Source organism: Nerophis ophidion, linkage group LG05, assembly GCF_033978795.1.
Source record: "Nerophis ophidion isolate RoL-2023_Sa linkage group LG05, RoL_Noph_v1.0, whole genome shotgun sequence".
Classification (NCBI taxonomy): Eukaryota; Metazoa; Chordata; class Actinopteri; order Syngnathiformes; family Syngnathidae; genus Nerophis; species Nerophis ophidion.
The window spans coordinates 48,588,553-48,610,114 of NC_084615.1; the positions used below are offsets into that span (position 1 = coordinate 48,588,553).

General features: G+C 39.8%; 1 protein-coding gene across 7 annotated transcripts in view; it reads left to right on the forward strand.

Annotated features, from left to right (window-relative positions):
• Positions 1-21,562, forward strand: part of arhgap18 (Rho GTPase activating protein 18) — a 57,669-nt gene that overhangs the window by 4,439 nt on the left and 31,668 nt on the right. For 2 of the 7 annotated variants that reach the window (XM_061901248.1, XM_061901249.1), the window contains exons 1-5: positions 2,661-3,262; positions 18,133-18,349; positions 18,511-18,661; positions 18,813-18,895; positions 18,989-19,138. In XM_061901248.1, coding sequence (XP_061757232.1) covers positions 3,114-3,262; positions 18,133-18,349; positions 18,511-18,661; positions 18,813-18,895; positions 18,989-19,138 — 750 coding nt within the window. In that variant the 5' untranslated portion in view covers positions 2,661-3,113. Of the gene's footprint in view, positions 1-2,660; positions 3,263-18,132; positions 18,350-18,510; positions 18,662-18,812; positions 18,896-18,988; positions 19,139-21,562 lie in introns of those variants that run through there. The other 5 variants (XM_061901250.1, XM_061901252.1, XM_061901251.1 and 2 more) reach the window with 5 other exon arrangements.

Below are 21,562 nucleotides of genomic sequence, written 5' to 3' on the forward strand. Positions count from 1 at the left end.
GATAGCTGTGTTTGGGAAACGGGGGGTAAGTGAGACAGGGGCAGAGTGGTGCAGGGGGGGGGAAGCAGGTGGGGAGGGTTTGGATAGCTGTGTTGGGGAAACAGGGGAGAAGTGAGACAGGGGCACAGCGGTGCAGGGGGGGAAGCAGGTGGGGAGGAGGAGGAGGGAGTGGCGGAGGAAATCAGGTTGATGTAAATGGTGTCTATTTTGTTTTGGAAGAATGATAGAAAGGCGTTGCATTTGATAGTGTTGAAGGTGTTTGAGATGTTGTCAGTAGGTTTGAGTAGTTGATTTATTGTGGAGAAGAGAGCTTTGGAGTTGGAAGAGCCAGTGTATATGAGGTCGGAGTAGTAGGTGGATCGAGCAGAGTTGAGGGCATCTGTGTATTGGTGGAGGTGATCAGTGTAGGCTTGGTGATGGACAGTTAAACCAGTTTTCTTGTAGAGTCTTTCCAGTTGGCGTTTGCAGAATTTCATTAAATGGAGTTCAGGGGTGTACCTGGGTGCTGAGTGTGTGAAAGTGACGATTTTGATTTTGATGGCAGCTAAATGGCCAAGACAGGAGGAGAGTGTGTGATTGTAGAAGTTCACCAGAGGGGTTGTCAGGTAGTGGGGGAGCGGAAGTCGATATCATGGTGGTGAGGGAGGCTGAGAAAGCAGAGGGGGGGAGATGGATTTGATGTTCCGGAAGGATATTTTGCGTGAGTCTTTGGGAGGGGGGACGGGGATGTTGATGTCCATAATAATAGCCAGGTAGTCTGGGATGTAAATGTTAAGACTGGAGAGGTGATTTATTGTGATGCCAGCGGAGCAGACGAGATCTAGAGTGTGACCACGGGTGTGAGTGGGGAAGTTGACATGTTGTGTGAAGTTGAGACAGTGTAGTAGATCCAGGAACTCAGAGGCAGGTTTATTATTTGTGTCGTTGACATGAAAATTGAAATCACCCAGGAGGAGAACAGATGGGGAGATGGCACAAAGCTGGGTCAGAAAATCTGAAAAATCGGAGAGAAAGGTGGGGTTTGGCTTGGGGGGGCGATAAACGACAGCGGTGACTAGAGGAGTGGGACCAGAGAGTTTGAAGGCAGTGTGTTCAAATAAGGGAATGGAGATGGAGGTTGTTTTAATGTCCTTTCTACAAGATGTATCAACTCCACCTCCCCGCCCCTCAGGGCGAGCCTTCTCCATGTATGTGAAATTGGGGGGAGTAGTTTGGTTTAAAGAAAAATAGTTCAGGGGGTTGTGCCAGGTTTCAGTTAAACAGAGGAAATCAAGATTATTGTCCGTTATAAATTCATTGAGAAGCAGGCTTTTATTGCTGAGTGAGCGTGTGTTGAGAAGAGCCAGTTTCAGGCATAGTTGCTTTGTGATTGGCTGAGAGGATCGGGGGAGTGGACGGAGGTTGAGCAAGTTGACGTATGGATTGTTGTGATGACGTAATGAGGAAGGCTGAGGACGAGAGGACCAGAATGACGGGATGGAATTTGGTGACATGTAGTTGTAGGTAAACATGCGACCAGAGCGACTGTGTGGAGGATTGTGATGCCAGGGTGTGCCAGATGAAGGACATTGGCAGCGATGAAGGTCGGAGGTGAAGTGGAGCGGTGGCATGGTCCAGGTGAAGAGTGGTAGAAGGATGCTAACGCTAGCTAGCGCTGAGGAGCGTCGGGAATAGAGGAGCCGGGGAGTAGCAAGAGGAGGAATATCCACAGCATGTTACATCCACTTCTTGAGGTGAGTGTGTTTGAGGTTGTAGTGGTGACTCCAGTAATTAGTTTTATTTTTTCACCCTCCATATATTTTTCTCCTTTTTCATTCGGTTTGGCCCCGCGAGCTGCAGCTGGACCCATACAGCATGAAGATGTTTAGCTTCATTTGCATCAGACAGGCCTTTCTCTGCTTCCCTTTCAGCTGCATATGAGATTCCCAAATGCGGTTTCAGACATCCTAAAAACACCTGTAGCCGGGAACATTACTGAAGCTCTACATAAAACAAGAATGGGAAATAATTCCACTTTCAAAGCTTCAACAATTAGTTTCCTCAGTTCCCAAACGTTTATTGAGTGTTGTTAAAAGAAAAGGTGATGCAACACAGTGGTGAACATGCCCTTTCCCAACTACTGTGGCACGTGTTGCAGCCATAAAATTTTAAGTTAATTATTTGCAAAAAAAGATAAAGTTTATGAGTTTGAACATCAAATAAATTTGTCTTAGTAGTGCATTCAATTGAATATGGGTTGAAAATGATTTGCAAATCATTGTATTCTGTTTTTATTTACATCTAACACAATTTCCCAACTCATATGGAAACAGGGTTTGTAAGAAAATCACCCTAAGCCATTAGGAACTATCAATCTAAGTTCATTGGTCAGTCAAACTTGTTTACTGTGGAAGTAACTATCAAGAAGAAAATACTAAAGGATTTCAAAATTACATACGCTGTACTTATTCTATTGATCATATATTAAGACATCATTTTATGTCGGTTTTATAGCACAATTGGCAACAGGTGGCGTTTTCTCTGCCTTATTACCACGACAAAACCTACGAAAAGTCGCAAATGTATCGCTGTATACCACGTGATAACAAACACCAGCTCTCATTGGTTAAACACGTTTAGTGCGGAAGTAACAAACGGGAGAAAACCCAAAGCAGACCTCACTCGCAAGTAGTTCAAATAACACTTAGTAGCTCCAACACTTTATATTTGGTAGGTCTATTCAATGGGTAGTGAGGAGAAAACAAACAGTTTTATGTCCAGGATTTAGCGTGCAGTCTACAACACTAACTTGCCCTATTCAAACGTTAATGTCTAGTTTTACTCCGCGGTCAATAGAGAGCGCCGTCGCTTTAAAACAGTTGGCTGTACTTTCAGCCAATGGCGTCGCTGTAATGCACCGGTGGGCTGCCCTGGTTATGTCCAGCCCACGCCGCGACGACTCTTTTTAATTCCAGTGCCACTCAAGGACGCAGGCAATGGAAAGTTGTTTGTTCATTAGGGGTTACGAGGAGTCGATAGGGTCCGTGTAGATGCAGGTTCGTGTGACGTGCTGTAGCACACGGTCGTCGGACGTCATATGTTGTTGAAACAGAGGGAAGAGCAGGAGGGGAAACATGAGTCGGCAGCCGCAGCAGCAGACCCAGGGAGTGGTCTTGACGGGTTACCACAGCAACGCGGAACTCTTGCCCAAACCGGGACTGTGCGTGCCGTGTCCATCAGGCCAGGAGCAACACCTCCCTGCGGCCAGGTGGGACACCAGCATGTGCGTGTGTGTGTTAACAAAATCTCATGTTTTAAGTCTAACTCTTCTTGGCTGTCGTCATGAGTGAGTGAGTCATGCAGTTGCCAGTTAACTGCACAAGCTTCAATGTTGCACGCCACCAAATGTTTTGACTCGCATGCCTCTAGCCCCGCCCACTCTGCCGTGTTTTTTTGTGTTTGGTCCCCTTTGTACCTTTCTAATCATCACCAACTTGTTATGCATGCCCATGTTTTGTAAAGTAGACACTTTATTAGTGCAAAGGCATTGGAACAGCAGGATAGTGCAAGGACACTGTTACAGCTGGAGCTAAACCAAAACTAGGTACACCCAGTGGTTCTCAACCTTTTACCACTGATCTACCCCCTGTGAACATTTTTTTTAGTTCAAGTACCCCCTAATTCGAGCAAAGCATATTTGGTTGGAAAAAACAGATAATGAAGTAAAATATGTCATCAGTTTCGGATTTATTAAAATATGTAATAGTGCAAAATATTGCTCATTTGTAGTGGTCTTTCTTGAACTATTTGGAAAAAAAGTTATAAGAATAACTAAAAACTTGTTGAGAAATAAACAAGTGATTCAATTATAGATAAAGATTTCTACACATAGAAGTTATCAACTTAAAGTGCCCTCTTTGGGGATTGTAATAGAGATCCATCTGGATTCATGAATTTTATTTTAAATAATTATTCACAAAAAAATAAATCTTTAACATCAATATTTATGGAACATGTCCACAAAAAAAATGTAGCTGTCAACACTGAATATTGCATTGTTGCATTTCTTTTCATAGTTTATGAACGTACATTCATATTTTGTTGAAGTATTATTCAATAAGTATATTTATAAAGGATTATTTAATTTTTGCTATTTTTAGAATATTTTTGAAAAAATCTCACGTACCCCTTGGCATACCTTCAAGTACCCCCAAGGGTACACGTACCTCCATTTGAGAACCACTGCCTGTACACACTATGGCAGGGATATTAAACTGGTGGCCCGTGGGCCAAATCCAGCCCAGGAATGACATCAGACTTTATCCATGAGTTAAAATGAAACCTGGGATAAAGAGGACTTGCGGTATTGCACCATATTACAAAAGCACCACAATAATGTCATGTAGCGCAGTGATTCTCAAACTGTGGTACGCGGGCTGTATCTAGTGGTTAAATACGCACTGTATATGGACTATGATTGTTGATGAAGTTTGTACAGTTTGTGTAATGTTACAGTGGCCCAATATATTAAATGTAGGGCTGGGCCGATAAAACTATCAATATGTATTGCCATAGACACATAATCGATATCAATACAAAATGCGTTCGATAAAATATTCAATACATATATTTTTTGTTCGGAAGAAACAAGAAATTATGAAGCTGGGAACCCAGGAAACAGGAAATGTCACTGAGCAAAGGGAAGTACACGCTAACAGCAGGTCAGTTACCTACTCAGTGGCCTAGTGCAGTGGTTCTCAAATGGGGGTATGCGTACCCTTGGGGGTACGTCAAAGTATGCCAAGCTGTACGTGAGATTTCTTTTAAATATTCTAAAAATAGCAACAATTCCAAAATCATTTATAAATATATTTATTGAATAATACTTCAACAAAATATGAATGAAAGTTCATAAACTGTGAAAAAGAAAATACAACAATGCAATATTCGGTGTTGACAGCTAGATGTTTTGTGGACATGTTCCCTAAATATTGATGTTAAAGATTTCTGTTTTTGTGAAGAAATGTTTAGAATTAGGTTCATGAATCCAGATGGATCTCTATTACAATCCCCAAAGAGGGCACTTTAAGTTGATGATTACTTCTATGTGTAGAAATCTTTATTCGTAATTGAATCACCTGTTTGTTTTTCAACCAGTTTTTAGTTATTTTTTATATCTTTTTTTCCAAATAGTTCAAGAAAGACCACTGCAATTGAGCAATATTTTGCACCGTTGTACAATTTAATAAATCAGAAACCGATTAAATAGTGCTGTATTTTACTTCTTTATCTCTTTTTTTCAACCAAAAATGCTTTGCTCTGCTTAGGGGGTACTTGAATTAAAAAAATGTTCACAGGGGGTACATCCCTGAAAAAAGGTTGAGAACCACTGGCCTAGTGGTTAGAGTTCAAGCCCCGGCCGAGTCATACCAAAGACTATAAAAAAAAAATTAAAAAATGGGACCCATTGCCTCCCTGCTTGGCACTCAGCATCAAGGGTTGGAATTGGTGCTTAAATCACCATAAATGATTCCCGGGCGCGGCACCACTGCTGCCCACTGCACCCCTCACTTCCCAGGGGGTGATCAAGGAGATGGGTCAAATGCAGAGGCCAAATTTCACCACTCCTAGTGTGTGTGACAATCATTGGTACTTTAACTTTAACAGTATATATATAACATGCTCAGTGGGCTAGTGGTTAGTGTCTCCGCCCTGAGATATATAGGTTGTGAGTTTAAACCCTGGCCGAGTCATACCAAAGACTATAAAAATGAGACCCATGACTTCCCTGCTTGGCACTCAGCAGCAAGGGTTGTAATTGAGCAGCAGCCACCACTGCTGGGGCTGAGCAAGGGTGATGGGTCAAATGCAGAGAATAATTTGACCACATCTAGTGTGTTTGTGACAATCATTGGTACTTTAACTTAAGTATTCACAGAGCAATGGGATGGACACGCTGTTTGGTTGCGCTGTCTTTCTGTCTTGGTGTGGATTCACTGCATATAGTGAGAAGAGAAACTTGACACTTTTAATGTGTCAGTTTAATGAGGAGCTTCCCAAAGTACTCTATACAGTGTTCAATAGCTTATACACTACTGCCACCTAGTGCCTCGAATCTGCAACTACCTTCAAATCTACTTTCATTATTTTATTAACTTACCTTAGCTGCGCTCATCCTTCCTGGCTATCAGACACCCTCCTCTCTCTACTGATAAATAGCACTCTTGGTAAGTTGCAAATTAAATTACTGTATTTATTGGCAGGCTTAAGTCATAAAATGTATAATTATTGATAAATATAAAAATGGTATATTGTGATATAGTTTTCAGCCATATCGCCCAGGCCTAATTAAATATACTTGTTAAACAAAAAACATTTTGCCTTAATTTTAAGGAATACTTAGGCCTAATATGCTACTGTATTTTAATGTTGGCCATTATTGTGGTACTTGGAGAGCCAAGTTTTTCCTGACGTGGTCATTGGTGAAAAAAGTTTGAGAACCATTGATGTAGAGCAGGGGTCGGGAACCTTTTTGGCCGAGAGAGCCATGAAAGCCAAATGTTTTAAAATGTATTTCCGTGAGAGCCATATAAAAATGTTAACACTGAATACAACTAAATGTGTGCATTTTTAAAAAAGACCAACATTTTTAGAGTATAATGCGTCTCAGAATAACATCGTTATTCTGAAACCAACCATCCATCCATCCATTTTCTACCGCTTGTCCCGTTCAATAATAAGTAACACGCTTCTTACCGTTAATGCGACTTCTCGAACAGGTGGGGTAGAAAACGGATGGATGGATTAAAATGCATGAGAATGTTTTACTTTTAACTCTGTGATTACCAGCGGAATTATTCATTACTCATCGTGTTAAGCAATGTCAGCTAAGATGTATCTGAGAGCCAGATGCAGTCATCAAAAGAGCCACAGTTTCCCTACCCCTGATGTAGAGGATCTCACAAATGGTAGTCAAAGATCTGCTATTTTTGACAGGAGCGCTATACTGTTCTTTTAAGGTAGAGTGCTCTTGTCATATAGAGGGTCTTTGACCACGGTAAACATATTGCTTCTGTTGTAATTTATGACTTTGTTGGCCATTTGGTGAAGTAATATATGAAGTATGTCAGAGCCTTGCATTGATATTAAACACAAAACAAGAAAGAAAAAAGAGGGTGAGTTATGTGCTAGTTAGTATCTCAAGCAGGTCAAGTCCAAAGTCTTGTGTGTCGGTAATGAGTAACAACCAGTCAGTGTAGTGTGTACGTGATCGCTAACGTGACGCAGAAACACCACGCATACAAAATATAAAGTCGCACACAGCTCACAATTACACCAACGATTTAGGGGAAGATGTACTTCAAGTTGTACAAAATGTTATTGTGGCTTATGAACTTGCTTCACGTCTCAAGAACAGCCAACAACTATTACACTTTATGACAATTACGAACGTTACGAGGCGAGATGTGCTCATGTGGTTGACTGTTGCTGCTGTTATAAATATTGACAGTGATCAACTTCTTTTGACACTTGTTAAAACATTATGTGCCGTACAATGGTGACACGTTGACTCTATAACCGTGTATATTTGCTATGGAAAGGATTGCTAAACTAATAAACTTAATGTTTGTTTGACCTCAAAATTAGTTTGAATACATGTGCCACTAAATTAATTCATGGATATCTGCGTGCATGTGCGCGTATGTACTGCCTTTTTTGGGGGGGTCATAGCTGATTGTGTCAAATGATGACACAAACAATATAAGGAAACACCCATAACTCATCCTAAAGTCATAGGAAGCACTGAGCAGGAACTAAGCTAGTATGGAAATGACGACCGACTCTTTTATTTATAACTGTCTTGTGTACATGCTGAGTGTTTGTGTGGGCAGAGCATGTTTGGATCAACACGCCGTAAATCCAGAGCATACTCCAAAAGGTGCACACATGGCCACACCTGCTCTTGAGTGTTGACACACATGTATTTGTCCAGCATTGTTGTTCTAGCTCGGCAACAGGCTGGAGACCAAAATATTATTAAAAGCAGATTTGGGAGGCAAATATTTTTCATATTCAGTATAGCTTCCACATACGTGCCCTTCTTTCTAAACTGAATGGACTGGAAACTGAATTAGTCATCTATTTTGTATTGTTATTAATCATTACTAATGTTTGTAATTTGCTACTAGCTGTTAGTACTGTTGTGTTGGCCCAAGACTTTTACGAAGTATTGTGTACATGTACTGTATGTGTGCGTGCTTGTGTGTTCCAGATGGCTTGTCCCGCTAAGCAGAGAGAAAAACAGCATCACGTTACAGCTTGCCTTTGTTTTGCCTCCCACAGCAGTGTGTGTCTATCATTGTTTCCTCTTGAAATGATAGCCACAGAAAGTTGTGAAAGACCCGGAACATTCCAGGAAGCACAGGGTTCATCTTTGAATATATCTCTGAAACAAATCAAACACATTCATATTTTTAAGTATTTTTTCCCCTCTAAAAAAATATAGAAACATCTAATCAAAGGTAAAACTTAAAGGTTGGTCAATCCATGCTGAAATCACACATTTTAAATCAGTAATACATTTTGACTTGATTGAAATATCTCTTTTCTCTCTTTTTTTAATTTTAACTTGATTTATATACAAATATTTTCTTTCATACTTTGTAACTTGATGTTCATTGCAAAAATGACCGACACAGGTTGTTTCACTGGTGAAGAACTGATGGCAAATCATGTCGAAATGAAAAAGACAACCTATCTATTTTATTTATGTCTTCTTTTAGCAAATTAGCAAATATTTGTTGTTTTTTTGTAACCTTCGCATCTTTTTCAATTATGACTAACAGAGCGCTGTCACTGTAAAAAAAACCAGATGCAAGTCATGTCAAAATGTATGTAGACAAAGAAAACTTGATTAAAATAAATATACCTTTTTATAAATAATGATATATTTTTTTTCAGTTTATACCCTTAGTCCGTGTATTGAAACACAAGCAAACTTGAAGGCACACGCAAAGCTGATCTACTGAAGGTGTGCGTAGAGGATGGCATCTCTTCGAAGAACTGCACTTGTTTTAGGAATTTTGCCTGTCATTCACAATCCTTACATAAGACAAGAAAATATATATATATTTTTTTACGCATTCTAAATTGTAAATAAATGCAATCAAAAGTCAGCTTACAATGGAGCCTATGGTAGTTGCTCTATTCTGCCTATAAAGCCCTTAAAACACATCCAAACACCTCCATTAAGGTTTTATATACAAGCTGAAAGTGTATATTTAATGTAATAGAGGGGACATTTATAATAACATTTGACATTTAAGTATTTTGCTGATTTGCAGTCATTTCAAAAACGCATCACAATGTTCACTTTTGTTTTCGACAATATCACTGATTATTACTCACTGCAGACTTCTTAAGAGCAAATAAACATAATGAAACATCACTTACCCTGCAATGTCTGCTGTCTTTAAGATGCCGGCTGATAGAAGCTTGTTAAAGTTATTAGTCCCGTTTAGATGAAGAATGACTCATAATCCTTGTGGAAAAAAAGAGATGTGGAACCAAATGTCTTTTCATGTCTTTCTCTCCATTCCCGGGGGAAAATTCACTGTCAAAGTGTACCAACTTGTCAGATTATGTCCTCGTCCTTCTATCCAGATGAGAGGCATGATTTATGATCTACAATAAACTTCCAAGGAGCAGGGAAGCAAGGAAACAGGTTACCACTCGATTATGTTAACATAAGCAAACACGCTAGTGGTCACAGCGCCGCTATAAATAGTCTGTTTGTATTAGCGCTTGTAATAACAATGTCACTAATACTTGGTTAATATTCAAGCCACAAAATGTAAATGGAGTATTGTTAAGTATTGTATTGGGTGGTTATTTTTTGGGTTTTATGGGTGGAATAGAGGACGGACTGTTATTTACATGTTTATTTACGAGTTAGAATGCATTAAAAAAAATACATGTGTCATGTCTTTTATAATGATTGAACGATAGGCAAAATTCGAAAATTAGTGCAGTTCCCCTTTAAGTGAGTAACAAGGAGAGCAATTAATTTAGCATGTCTGTTGTCATGAATACTGGTATGCAGAATATATGTTAACCATCAGAACACCCACATTACTGGGAGGAAAGATGCAGATATAATTTATATTTTTTGTAACAATATTTGATTTATCAAGAGAAATTGATCTGTGGCAGCTTTTTTGTGACTATATTCAGCCTGTCTGGAAAGGACTGCAAACGAGCATTCGCACAGGAATGCTGTGAGAAAGGAGTCGATCACGCTGGAGCTTCATCCAAGTAGGCTTGACAACATGGACTGTCAAAAAAATATCAGCTATTCAGCAAAATAATTGTAACATGGAATAGCTGTTGGATTTATTAAAGGGGGCATATATTTTTTTCTTACATTCAAAACACCTTGTTGTCTTCTGTATAACATGTAATGGTTCTTTGGTCAAAATTGTGCATAGATTATGTTTTAAAGACCGTTTTCAAACTTTCGGATGCGCCACAAGATAGAAAAATAAAGGACCTTATTGACTGCAAAGTCGGACTAGAATGGCAGACTGATGCTAAGCTCTTCGGATAAAACTCGACCATATATGGATATATCCGCTAACGCCACCAATTAAAAAAACGTCACAAATTGGGCAAATTACAAGTGGCTCGTTTGGAGGAAGTATGAAGGAAGGCAATGTTTTATAATTATCTCTGCAATGCCTCCATGGTTTAATGTCAAACAAAACAGGTACAAATAGGTAAGAAAAATTGTTTTTGCGTAATAGGTCGCCTTTAAGGGGCTGATCGAAACAAATTAAATTGATGCATTTTGGTGTCTGCTAGCATTTTTCTAATGTTTGTTTTGCCATTGATATGAAGAACACTTTTTGCTATTTGCATGTTCTTGGGTCTGGAACATTCCAACGCACACTCGCAGTTAGTGCCAATGTCTCCCATGAGCGCACCTTCAGTGTGCTAAAAAAGTGGTTTAGGTTTTATATACATTGCAGGACTTTCTCTAAAATGCCCCAGTATAATGGTACATAGAGGTCCGCTCTTTGTTTCAAAACATAACAAAGGTAAGAGCGTTATAAAAGGAATGTGCTATGAATCATCATATACGCAATAATACCAGTTATCAATTGTACACACAGTCTTAGTAAATCACATGCAATACGCCCACTAAAAGTACACGTAATTTCTAAGGGCCGGATCTTCTAAGATTCAAATAAGAAGCGCTAAACAGCGTGTGCAATCTATAAAATAGCGTGCAGTATTAGTGGATGTGTTGCGTGTTATTTACACCACCAGGAGTCTTCAACCACCACAAGAAATAAAATTTAAAAAAAATATATATTTTTTAATTATTAAATCAACATAACAAACACAATATATACATTATATATCAATACAGTCTGCAGGAATACAGTCCGTAAGCACACATGATTGTATTTCTTTATGAAAAAAAAATTAAAATAACACGTGTGCTAAATAACTACCATATTTTCTTGAATTGCTGCCGGAGCGCTAATTAATTTAAAACCTCTTCTCACTCCTGCGCTTACCAAAGGCATGCGGTAAATTTAGGCCTGCGCTTATAAATTTGAGTGTGATGTAAGGATACCATCATGAAAGGCACAGTTGATAAAATAAAAAAAACAGGGTCTCTTTAACAAACTTAACTATCCATCCATTTCTACCGCTTATTCCCTTTTGGGGTCGCGGGAATACGAAGGTCCTGCAGTCTTGGGTTCAATCCCAGGCTCGGAATCTTTCTGTGTGGAGTTTGCATGTTCTCCCTGTGAATGCGTGGGTTCCCTCCGGGTACTCCAGCTTCCTCCCACTTCCAAAGACATGCACCTGGGGATAGGTTGATTGGCAACACTAAATTGGCCCTAGTGTGTGAATGTTGTCTGTCTATCTGTGTTGACCCTGCGATGAGGTGGCGACTTGTCCGGGGTGTACCCCGCCTTCCGCCCGATTGTAGCTGAGATAGGCACCAGCGCCCCCCGCGACAAACTTAACTAACACGTGACTAAACCTGCCGTTCGTGAAGTAACTGTGCAGCAAACAAACGCACGTGTGAGCTGCGGTTAGCACACCCATCCCCATCTACTGGCAACGTGAGAGCCCAAACGTCCTAAACTTTAACGAGTGCAACTTATATAGTGTCACTTATAACACACTAAAATAGGAAGCTTTCTGTGGTTATTTCTCTGAACTGCAACCGTGGTGAACTATCTCCCGTGTAGTATTACCGACGGTACGTTGCTTGTTAATGCCGGAGCTCGTTTAATACTTTGTTTAACGTGCCGGCGGAAACGGAACTGCCCATAACTATAGCAACCGGAAACCATGGCAACCGAAGCCATTGCAATGGTTAAACAACTTAAAGAAACACATTTTACCTTTCCAAACGACACATATGAAATAGAAATAAATACTAATAATTAAACCCTTAACAGAAACGTTCTCCTATTTGTAAAACTAAAGGAACAATTACATAAATATGCAAACCTTCAGAACAGTTAATATGTAGAATAAAAAATGCAGATGGCCTTAAAACGCCACAACACTCAGTCACCGTATGTAAGTACCCAAAATAAAGACTCGACATAAATATAAATTCAATCGGATCTGAAACATAGGAGGAAACGGGATTAAAACCCGATACTAACAGCCCATAGAAAATACATGGGTACGGCTAGTAGCTACTATTAGCAAACAAATTCACTCACCAACTCGGCTTAATATTTTAACATCGCCACACTCTCTCATCGTAACTCGACCCCGATGGTCGGCACCTATAAGTTTACAATTAGTTGTAAAATGTTGGACGGTTGTTTTTACGATATGTAGGCAAACGACAACTTTAAAACACACCGGCTTCAGATGTCCCCAGGTTTAGCCACCGCACCTAGCAGCCATCTTGGAATGCTGGATTATATAGAGTGCGATAGGCTGCAGCGGGTTACGTGAGCGCCTGTATTATGCTCGTGAGATTAAACTTTGAAACGGCCCAGGTAATATGAGGGGATGCCATGAGAGGAAATATGGCTTACTTCCCATCGGTGTTACACACTCGTGACGTGACGAGTATGACCCATCGGTAAACCGAGGCATGCGCTAATTATTTTGCTAAACAAGTTTGACCCGGAAGTAATTTTAGGCATGCGCTAATTCTAAGCATGCGATAATTATTTTGCAAAACGAGGTTGACCTGGCGGTAAATCGAGGCATGCGGATAACATATGCCCGGTGGCAATTCAAGGAAATACGGTATATTTGCATTCTTTTCTCCCAGTATTGGGGCTGATGACCAGCATATATTTTGCATATTATTGAAGACCGTGATGCAGAATAGATTGCACTCCTTATTCTGCTCATTTATCAGACACAATCCACTTTGCACACGATTAGTAGATCAGTTTTGCGTGTGCTATCAGGTTTGCACCTATTTTAGTACATGCAAACCTTTAGTACAGTATTTCTCAAAGTCTTTTCACTAAGTACCACTTTAGAAAACATTTGGCTCTCCGAATACCACCATGTGACCATTCATTGAAACAAGAATCAGAATCACTGTTTTAGTAAATCGGGCCATTAGTGTCTTGTCGATAATGACCAGCTTGAACACCTCCAAAACTGATCTCAGATCTTACAGAAAAGCATTAAGACAATTATTATATATTTTTTTTGTTATAAAGCTATATTTGTTATTTAACATCATCAAACATCACTGTTATTATTCTTAACTGAAAATTTTAAATGTAACTTCCTGCTGAGCCACTCCACGTGTGTTTTCACAATTTTGTGGCTGTTGCAATGTATGATTTATTTATGGTGAGGTCAAACATTTATTCATATTTTTTGTGCAGGGCAGCTTTTGATTAAATTAAATGATTAACTCTCTGTTGTTTGCACATGTGGAGGAAGTGCTTCCCAGGTCAACAAATCTCATATGAAGCATTTTTGTCATTCCTTACAGACTATTCTGTCTTAAGCTTTTGTGTGTGGAGTTAGTTATGATGATGACACTGTTCTGGAGCTATTGATAAGGCCCACTGGGAGGAGAAACTGATAAGAGACCAGTAGAAGTAAGAACTACTCCAGAAAAAGTCCAGTTGAAGTGGATGATGACAGGAGGGGGCAGGTCGCCGCTGTGGGTTCAGCTGTAGGTACAAAATATCGAGAAATAATCTGCTTTGCTTTCACTTTTTAACTATATTTAACATGTGTGAGGTTAGTCCAGCTACAATGTGTAGTACAGTAGTTTCATGAAAAATAGCAGCTTGTTGTTGTGGTGACTTTGTAAACATCTAAATTAGTAATCTGTAATATGTGTCGACCAGCCTGGACACTTCGTATGTCATATTGGTGCTAATGTTACTGCCCAGTGTTTCTGTGGCGTTGGCTTGCAGGGGGAGTGCAGCGCTAAATGACGTCATTGTTGAGTTTGCACGCTTGGCCAAAAAGCCAAAAGTGTGTGTGTGTGTGTGTCTGTGTGTGTGTGAAATTATAATAAATTCAGCACGTACATTAACTTGAACAGTTTAGCTTAGTAATCGCTTTTTTGTTGCCTCTCTCTGAATTAACCAAAGGTGCTCTAAAATAAACACTGCACACCTGTAGGGCGGCCATATACACTCATTAATAGTCACCTGTCCATCTGCTGCAGATGTGGATCCTAATTTATAACAACACTTGTCTTGTCATTGCACAGTATCTCAAAGAACATGCAGGTGCCTGGTGGCAGTGGTGGGTGAGATACATTGTAAATCATTTAATATGAATGATTACTGTATTTAGAATAATGTTTTTTAATAAAAGTAGGTTGTGACACTGAGAAGCAGATTGTGCCGTGACCGTGAAACTTGGACAACTCGGCTGCTATCTTTTGTGAGACGCTTGTCGTAACTGTGCTGTTAAACATTGAGCAAAGTGCAGTGTTTGGAAGTGAAAGCAAAAAAGGGTTGTAGGTCATTTGAGTGTGATATAGGGACGGCGTGGCGCAGTGGAAGAGTGGCCGTGCGCAACCCGAGGGTCCCTGGTTCAATCCCCACCTAGTACCAACCTCGTCACGTCCGTTGTCTCCTGAGCAAGACACTTCATCCTTGCTCCTGATGGGTGCTGGTTAGCGCCTTGCATGGCAGCTCCCTTCATCAGTGTGTGAATCGGTAAATGTGGAAGTAGTGTCAAAGCGATTTGAGTACCTTGAAGGTAGAAAAGCGCTATACAAGTACAACCCATTTATCATTTACCAATTTAATTGCTGCCACAATAGTGTATTGGAAGTGTGTGAGACTTGATGTTGGTATTCAGACAGTGTAAAAGTGTTTGTAGGAAGTGTCTGTCGCTTTATTACTAATGAGTGGTGTTTGTTGGGACAGTGTGTGTTTCTTCAAGAAGCGCCATTGTGTACCTGATCCACTTTTGACATATACATACTGTACACTGTAACTACATGTGCACTTGTCCAACATGATGTATGTCTCACATCACATACAACAAAGTAAAATTAAGGAGTAGGACGGAGGACACAACCATTGGCAACACTAGCATAGCTATGAGCTACATGCTAACATTACATTATAACATCATCCTAGGTTAGCAAGAAAACAACTACAAACCCCGTTTCCATATGAGTTGGGAAATTGTGTTAGATGTAAATACAAACGGAATACAATGATTTGCAAATCCCTTACAACCCATATTCAATTGAATGCACTACAAAGACAAGATATTAGATGTTCAAACTCATTAACTTTTTCTTTTTTTTGCAAATAATTAACTTAGAATTTCATGGCTGCAACACGTGCCAAAGTAGTTGGGAAAGGACATGTTCACCACTGTGTTACATCACCATTTCTTTTAACAACACTCAATAAACGTTTGGGAACTGCGGAAACTAATTGTTGAAGCTTTGAAAGTGGAATTCTTTCCCATTCTTGTTTTATGTAGAGCTTCAGTCGTTCAACAGTCCGGGGTCTCCGCTGTCGTATTTTACGCTTCATAATGCGCCACACATTTTCGATGGGAGACAGGTCTGGACTGCGGGCGGGCGGGCCAGGAAAGTACCCGCACTCTTTTTTTTTTTTACAAAGCCACGCTGTTGTAACACTTTTCTTGCTGAAATAAGCAGGGGCGTCCATGATAACGTTGCTTGGATGACAACATATGTTGTTCCAAAACCTGTATGGACCTTTCAGCATTAATGGTGCCTTCACAGATGTGTAAATTACCCATGCCTTGGGCACTAATACAACCCCATACTTTCACAGATGCTGGCTTTTGAACTTTAATTGCGCCTATAACAATCCGAATGGTTATATTCCTCTTTGTTCTGGAGGACACACATCCTCTGTTTCCAAATATAATTTGAAATGTGGACTCGTCAGACCACAGAACACCTTTCCACTTTGCATCAGTCCATCTTAGGTGAGCTCGGGCCCAGCCAAGCCGGCGGCGTTTCAGGGTATTGTTGATAAATGGGTTTGGCATAGTAGAGTTCCTGAGCCCATGTGGTGATATCCTTTACACACCGATGTCGGTTTTTGATGCAGTATCGCCTAAGGAATCAAAAGTCCGTAATATCATCGCTTACGTGCTGTGATTTCTCCAGATTCTCTGAACTTTTTGATGATTTTACGGACCGTAGGTGGTAAAATCCCTAAATTCCTTGCAATAGCTCGTTGAAAAATGTTTTTCTAAAACTAATCTACAATTTGCTTACAAAGTGATGACCCCCACCCATCCTTGTTTGTGAGTTACTTAGCATTTCATGTAAGCTGCTTTTATACCCAATCACGGCACCCACCTGTTCCCAATTATTCTGCATACCTGTGGGATGTTCCATATAAGTGTTTGATGAGCATTCCTCAACTTTATCAGTATTTATTTTCACCTTTCCCAACTTCGTCACGTGTTGCTGGCATCAAATTCTAAAGTTAATAATTATTTGCAAAGAAAAAAATGTTTATCAGTTTGAACATCAAATATGTTGTCTTTGTAGCATATTCAACTGAATATGGGTTGAAAATTATTTGCAAATCATTGTCTTCACGGTGGCAGAGGGGTTAGCGCGTCTGCCTCACAATACAAAGGTCCTGCAGTCCTGGGTTCAGTCCCAGGCTCGGGATCTTTCTGTGTGGAGTTTGCATGTCCTCCCAGTGAATCCGTGGGTTCCCTCCGGGTACTCCGGCTTCCTCCCACCTCCAAAGACATGCACCTGGGGATAGGTTGATTGGCAACACTAAATTGGCCCTAGTGTGTGAATGTGAGTGTGAATGTTGTCTGTCTATCTTTGTTGGCCCTGCGATGAGGTGGCGACTTGTCCAGGGTGTACCCCGCCTTCCGCCCGATTGTAGCTGAGATAGGCACCAGCTTCCCCCGCCATCCCAAAAGGGAATAAGCGGTAGAAATGGATGGATGGATGGATGTATTCCGTTTATATTTACATCTAACACAATTTCCCAACTCGTATGGAAATGGGTTTGTACATGATCAAAATGTACAGCGCTCATGTATGTAACTGATGGATAGTTGGCTAAACTCCAGCATGCATTTCAAGATGTGTAACAAAACCTGGGGAATTGTTTTCTTTTCCTTCATAAAAAGCTGTAACTGTAAAACAAAAGTTTTTGAGTGCCTCTTCTCTCAGATGTGAAGAGGAAGGTGATATATATTGTGCTAATAAACAGGCTGTATTGTTGTCAGAACATCATTCAAAAGTCACTTTTGCATAACGGGAGACCTTTGAATTAAGTCAGAAATAATAGTCACTTTTAAGGCTATCTGTAACATTGCCCTGTAATATATTCCTGACCTGCTCCATGTTGCCACACCCTCCCAATCTCCAAGATCTTTGTCGTCATCTCACTGTCCCATCATCTTTTTTGTCCACTATGGACAAACATTTCAGCCGCTTGGCCCCTCATCTTTGGACTTAATATCCTCCAATCTTCACAATATGGACGTATTTTCCCGCCTCAAATCAAGACTCAAACACTTATTTTGGACTGCTTATTTTAGCGATTTTTTAATTTGTCATTGTTTTGTTTTGTACTGTGTCCCATAGTGCCCAGAAAGGGGTGTTATAAATTAGATCATGATTTATTTTGTATGTCTCTGTCACAGCAGAAGAACAGGCCACTACAGTGTCCAGCAGAACCACAGTGGCCTTCCCGGGGACGGACATGGTGGACCGATTGAGCCAGCCTTGACTCTCCCCAATCCAAGTGTGGAGACGCAGCGTTCTCGATCTTCTGTCTGCTCTAACCCTGACTCCAGTACCAGACACAGCCCCAACGCCAAGCTCAAAAACCCTCCAGCATGTCATCGCTGCAACTCTCAAGTACGCTATTATCCATATTCTTATTGATGATTGATTCTTCATTTTATTTGAATGATCATTATTAGTCATCTATCCATCCATTTCCTACCGCTTATTCCCTTATTTTTACTATTCATTATTGTAACAAAACATTTGTTATGAACCTGTGAAACATCTGGCAGGACTCGCTGGATGAGCTGGAGATGGAAGACTACTGGAAAGAAGTGGAGAACATCACTCGCTCTGCAGGGGGTGCTGCAGAAAAGGAGGAGGGCCAGAGTGTTGGGAGTGAAGGGGAGTCGCTAGATGAGGAACAACAGAAACCCCCTGATGGTGGGACATGTCCTTGGATAGACTTAGTGTACATCCGGGTCTTATTTTGGCACCTTTATTGTTCTGTGGAGAAAACACATACTTCCTGTTACACTTCCTGCACCTGCACAAAAATCGTCAAGAAGTGCTTCATGTTTTTTTCTTTTGTTAGAGGGGGAGCAGGAGGAGGCGTGGCTCACGGAGGCGGGACTTGCGCAGCTGTTCGATGACTCATTGGGGACTGACCAGGAACAGGTGTGACTCATCCCTCTGTGTATATATGTATAATATATATATCACATACACTCAGTATTCAATATAACATATCTATTGGGGGTTGTCGGACAGGAAGAGGACAGCGCCGCATTCCTATCCACGCTGACCAGAACTCAGGCGGCGGCTGTGGAGCGGCGCGTGGCCTCGCTACAGCAAACGCTGCGGCGGCGCAACCGGCAGCACCTACCTGATGTCAGGGATATATTCAGGCAGCCCGAAAAGGTTGGGGGCGTATACGTTTCATCAATTTACACCAAATAATAGAAAACAAAACTGAGTAATATTACACTGTATACCAAACATGGGCAACTATTTTGACGTGAGGGTGTATATGTATGTATGTTTATATATATATATATGTATATATATATATATATATATATATATATATATATATATATATATATATATATATATATATACAGTATATATATAATATATATACATATATATATACAGTATATATATACTATATATATATAGTATATAGATAATATATATATATAGTATATATATAATATATATATACAGTATATATATGTATGTATATATATGTATGCATATATATACATATGTATCTACATACATATGTATGTATATATGTATATGTATATATATATACATATACATATACAAATATATATACAAATAAATACATCCCTACATAAAAACATTTATATAAATGTGTATATATTCATATATGCACATATATATGTGTGTATATATATATGTATACATATACATACGTACGTATGTATGTATGTATGTATATATATACATATATATATACATACATATGTATACATATATATATATGTGTGTATATATGAATACATACACATGTGTATATATATATGTGTGTGTGTGTGAATATGTATTTATATGTGAATATATGTAAATGTGTACATGTGTATGTATGTAGTTGTGTGTGTGTATATATATATATATATATATATATATATGTATTTATGTATATACACATACATACATACATATATCATATACATGTGTATATATATATATATATATATATATGTATATGTATATATTAATATATATATATACATACATACCAATACATATATATGTGTTTGTATGTATGTATGTGTGTGTATATATATATATATATATATATATATATATATATATATATGTATATATATATATACTGAAAAAAAAATAAACGCAACATCTGTTTTTGCTCCTATTTTTCATGAGTTGAATTTAATGATGTAAAATGTTTACTATACACACAAAATACCCATTCCTCTCAAATACTATTCACAAATTTGTCTAAATATGTTAGTGAGCATTTCTTCTTTGCCAGGACTATCCATCCCACGTCACATGTGGGGCATATCAAGATGCTGATTAAACAGCATGATTATTGCACAGGTGTGCCTTAGGGGGCCCACAATAAAAGGCCACTGTGAAATGTGAAGTTTTGCTTAATTGGGGATATGGGGGAAGGGTGGTTTTAGTATCTGGTGTGACTACCATTTGCCTCACACTGTGCAACTTGGCATACAGTTGATCAGGTTGTTCATTGTAACATGTGGAATGTTGGTCCAGTCCTCTTCAATGGCTGTGCCAAGTTGCTAGATATTGACAGGAACTGGAACACGCTGTCGTATACGCCCATCCACAGCATCCCTAACATGCTCAATGGGTGACATGTCCAGTGAGTATGCTGGCTGTGTAAGAACTGGAATGTTTTCTGGCTCCAGGAATTGTGTATAAATCCATGCAACTTGGGGCAGTGCATTGTCATCCTGCAACATGCTGCAAGTTTTGGGTAAATGGCACAACAATGGGCTTTAGGATCTTGTCATGGTATCTCTGTGCATTCAAAATGCCATCAATAAAATGCATTTGCGTTCGTTGTCTATAAAATAGGCCTGCCCATTGTATAACTCCACCCCCACCATGGCCCATTCGATACACAACATTGACATGAGCAAACCCCTTTCTCATACGACGCTATGCTTCCTGTCTGCCATCTGTCCTGAACAGTGAAAACCGGGATTCATCCATGAAGAAAACACATGCCAGACGCCATCGATTGTGAGCATTTTCCCACTCAATTCGGTTACGACCACGAACTGCATTTAGGTCCCCGATGAGGATGACAAGCATGCAGATGAGCTTCCTTGGGACAGTTTCTCAGTTTGTCCAGAAATGATTCGGTTATGCAAACCTATTGTTGTAGCAGCTGTTAGGGTGGCTGGTTTCAGATGATCATGGAGGTGCACCTGCTGTATGTGGAGGTCCTTGGCTGGTGTGGTTACACGGAGTCTTCGGTTGTGAAGCCAGTTGGATGTACTGCCAAACTCTATGAAATGCATTTGGATATGGCTTATGGTAGAAAAATCAACATTCAATACACAGGGAAACAAATGTGGTGGACATTCCTGCAGTCAGCATGCCAAGTGCATGCTCCTTCAAAACTTGGGACATCTGTGGCATTGTGCTGCGTGATGATACTGCACATTTCATGGTGGCCTTTTATTGAACACAGCTTAAGGCACAGCTGTGCAATAATCATGCTGTCTAATCAGCATCTTGATATGCCACACCTGTGAGGTGGGACAGATTATCTTGGCAAAGAAGAAATGCTCATTTGCCAACACAGATTTTGACTATTTG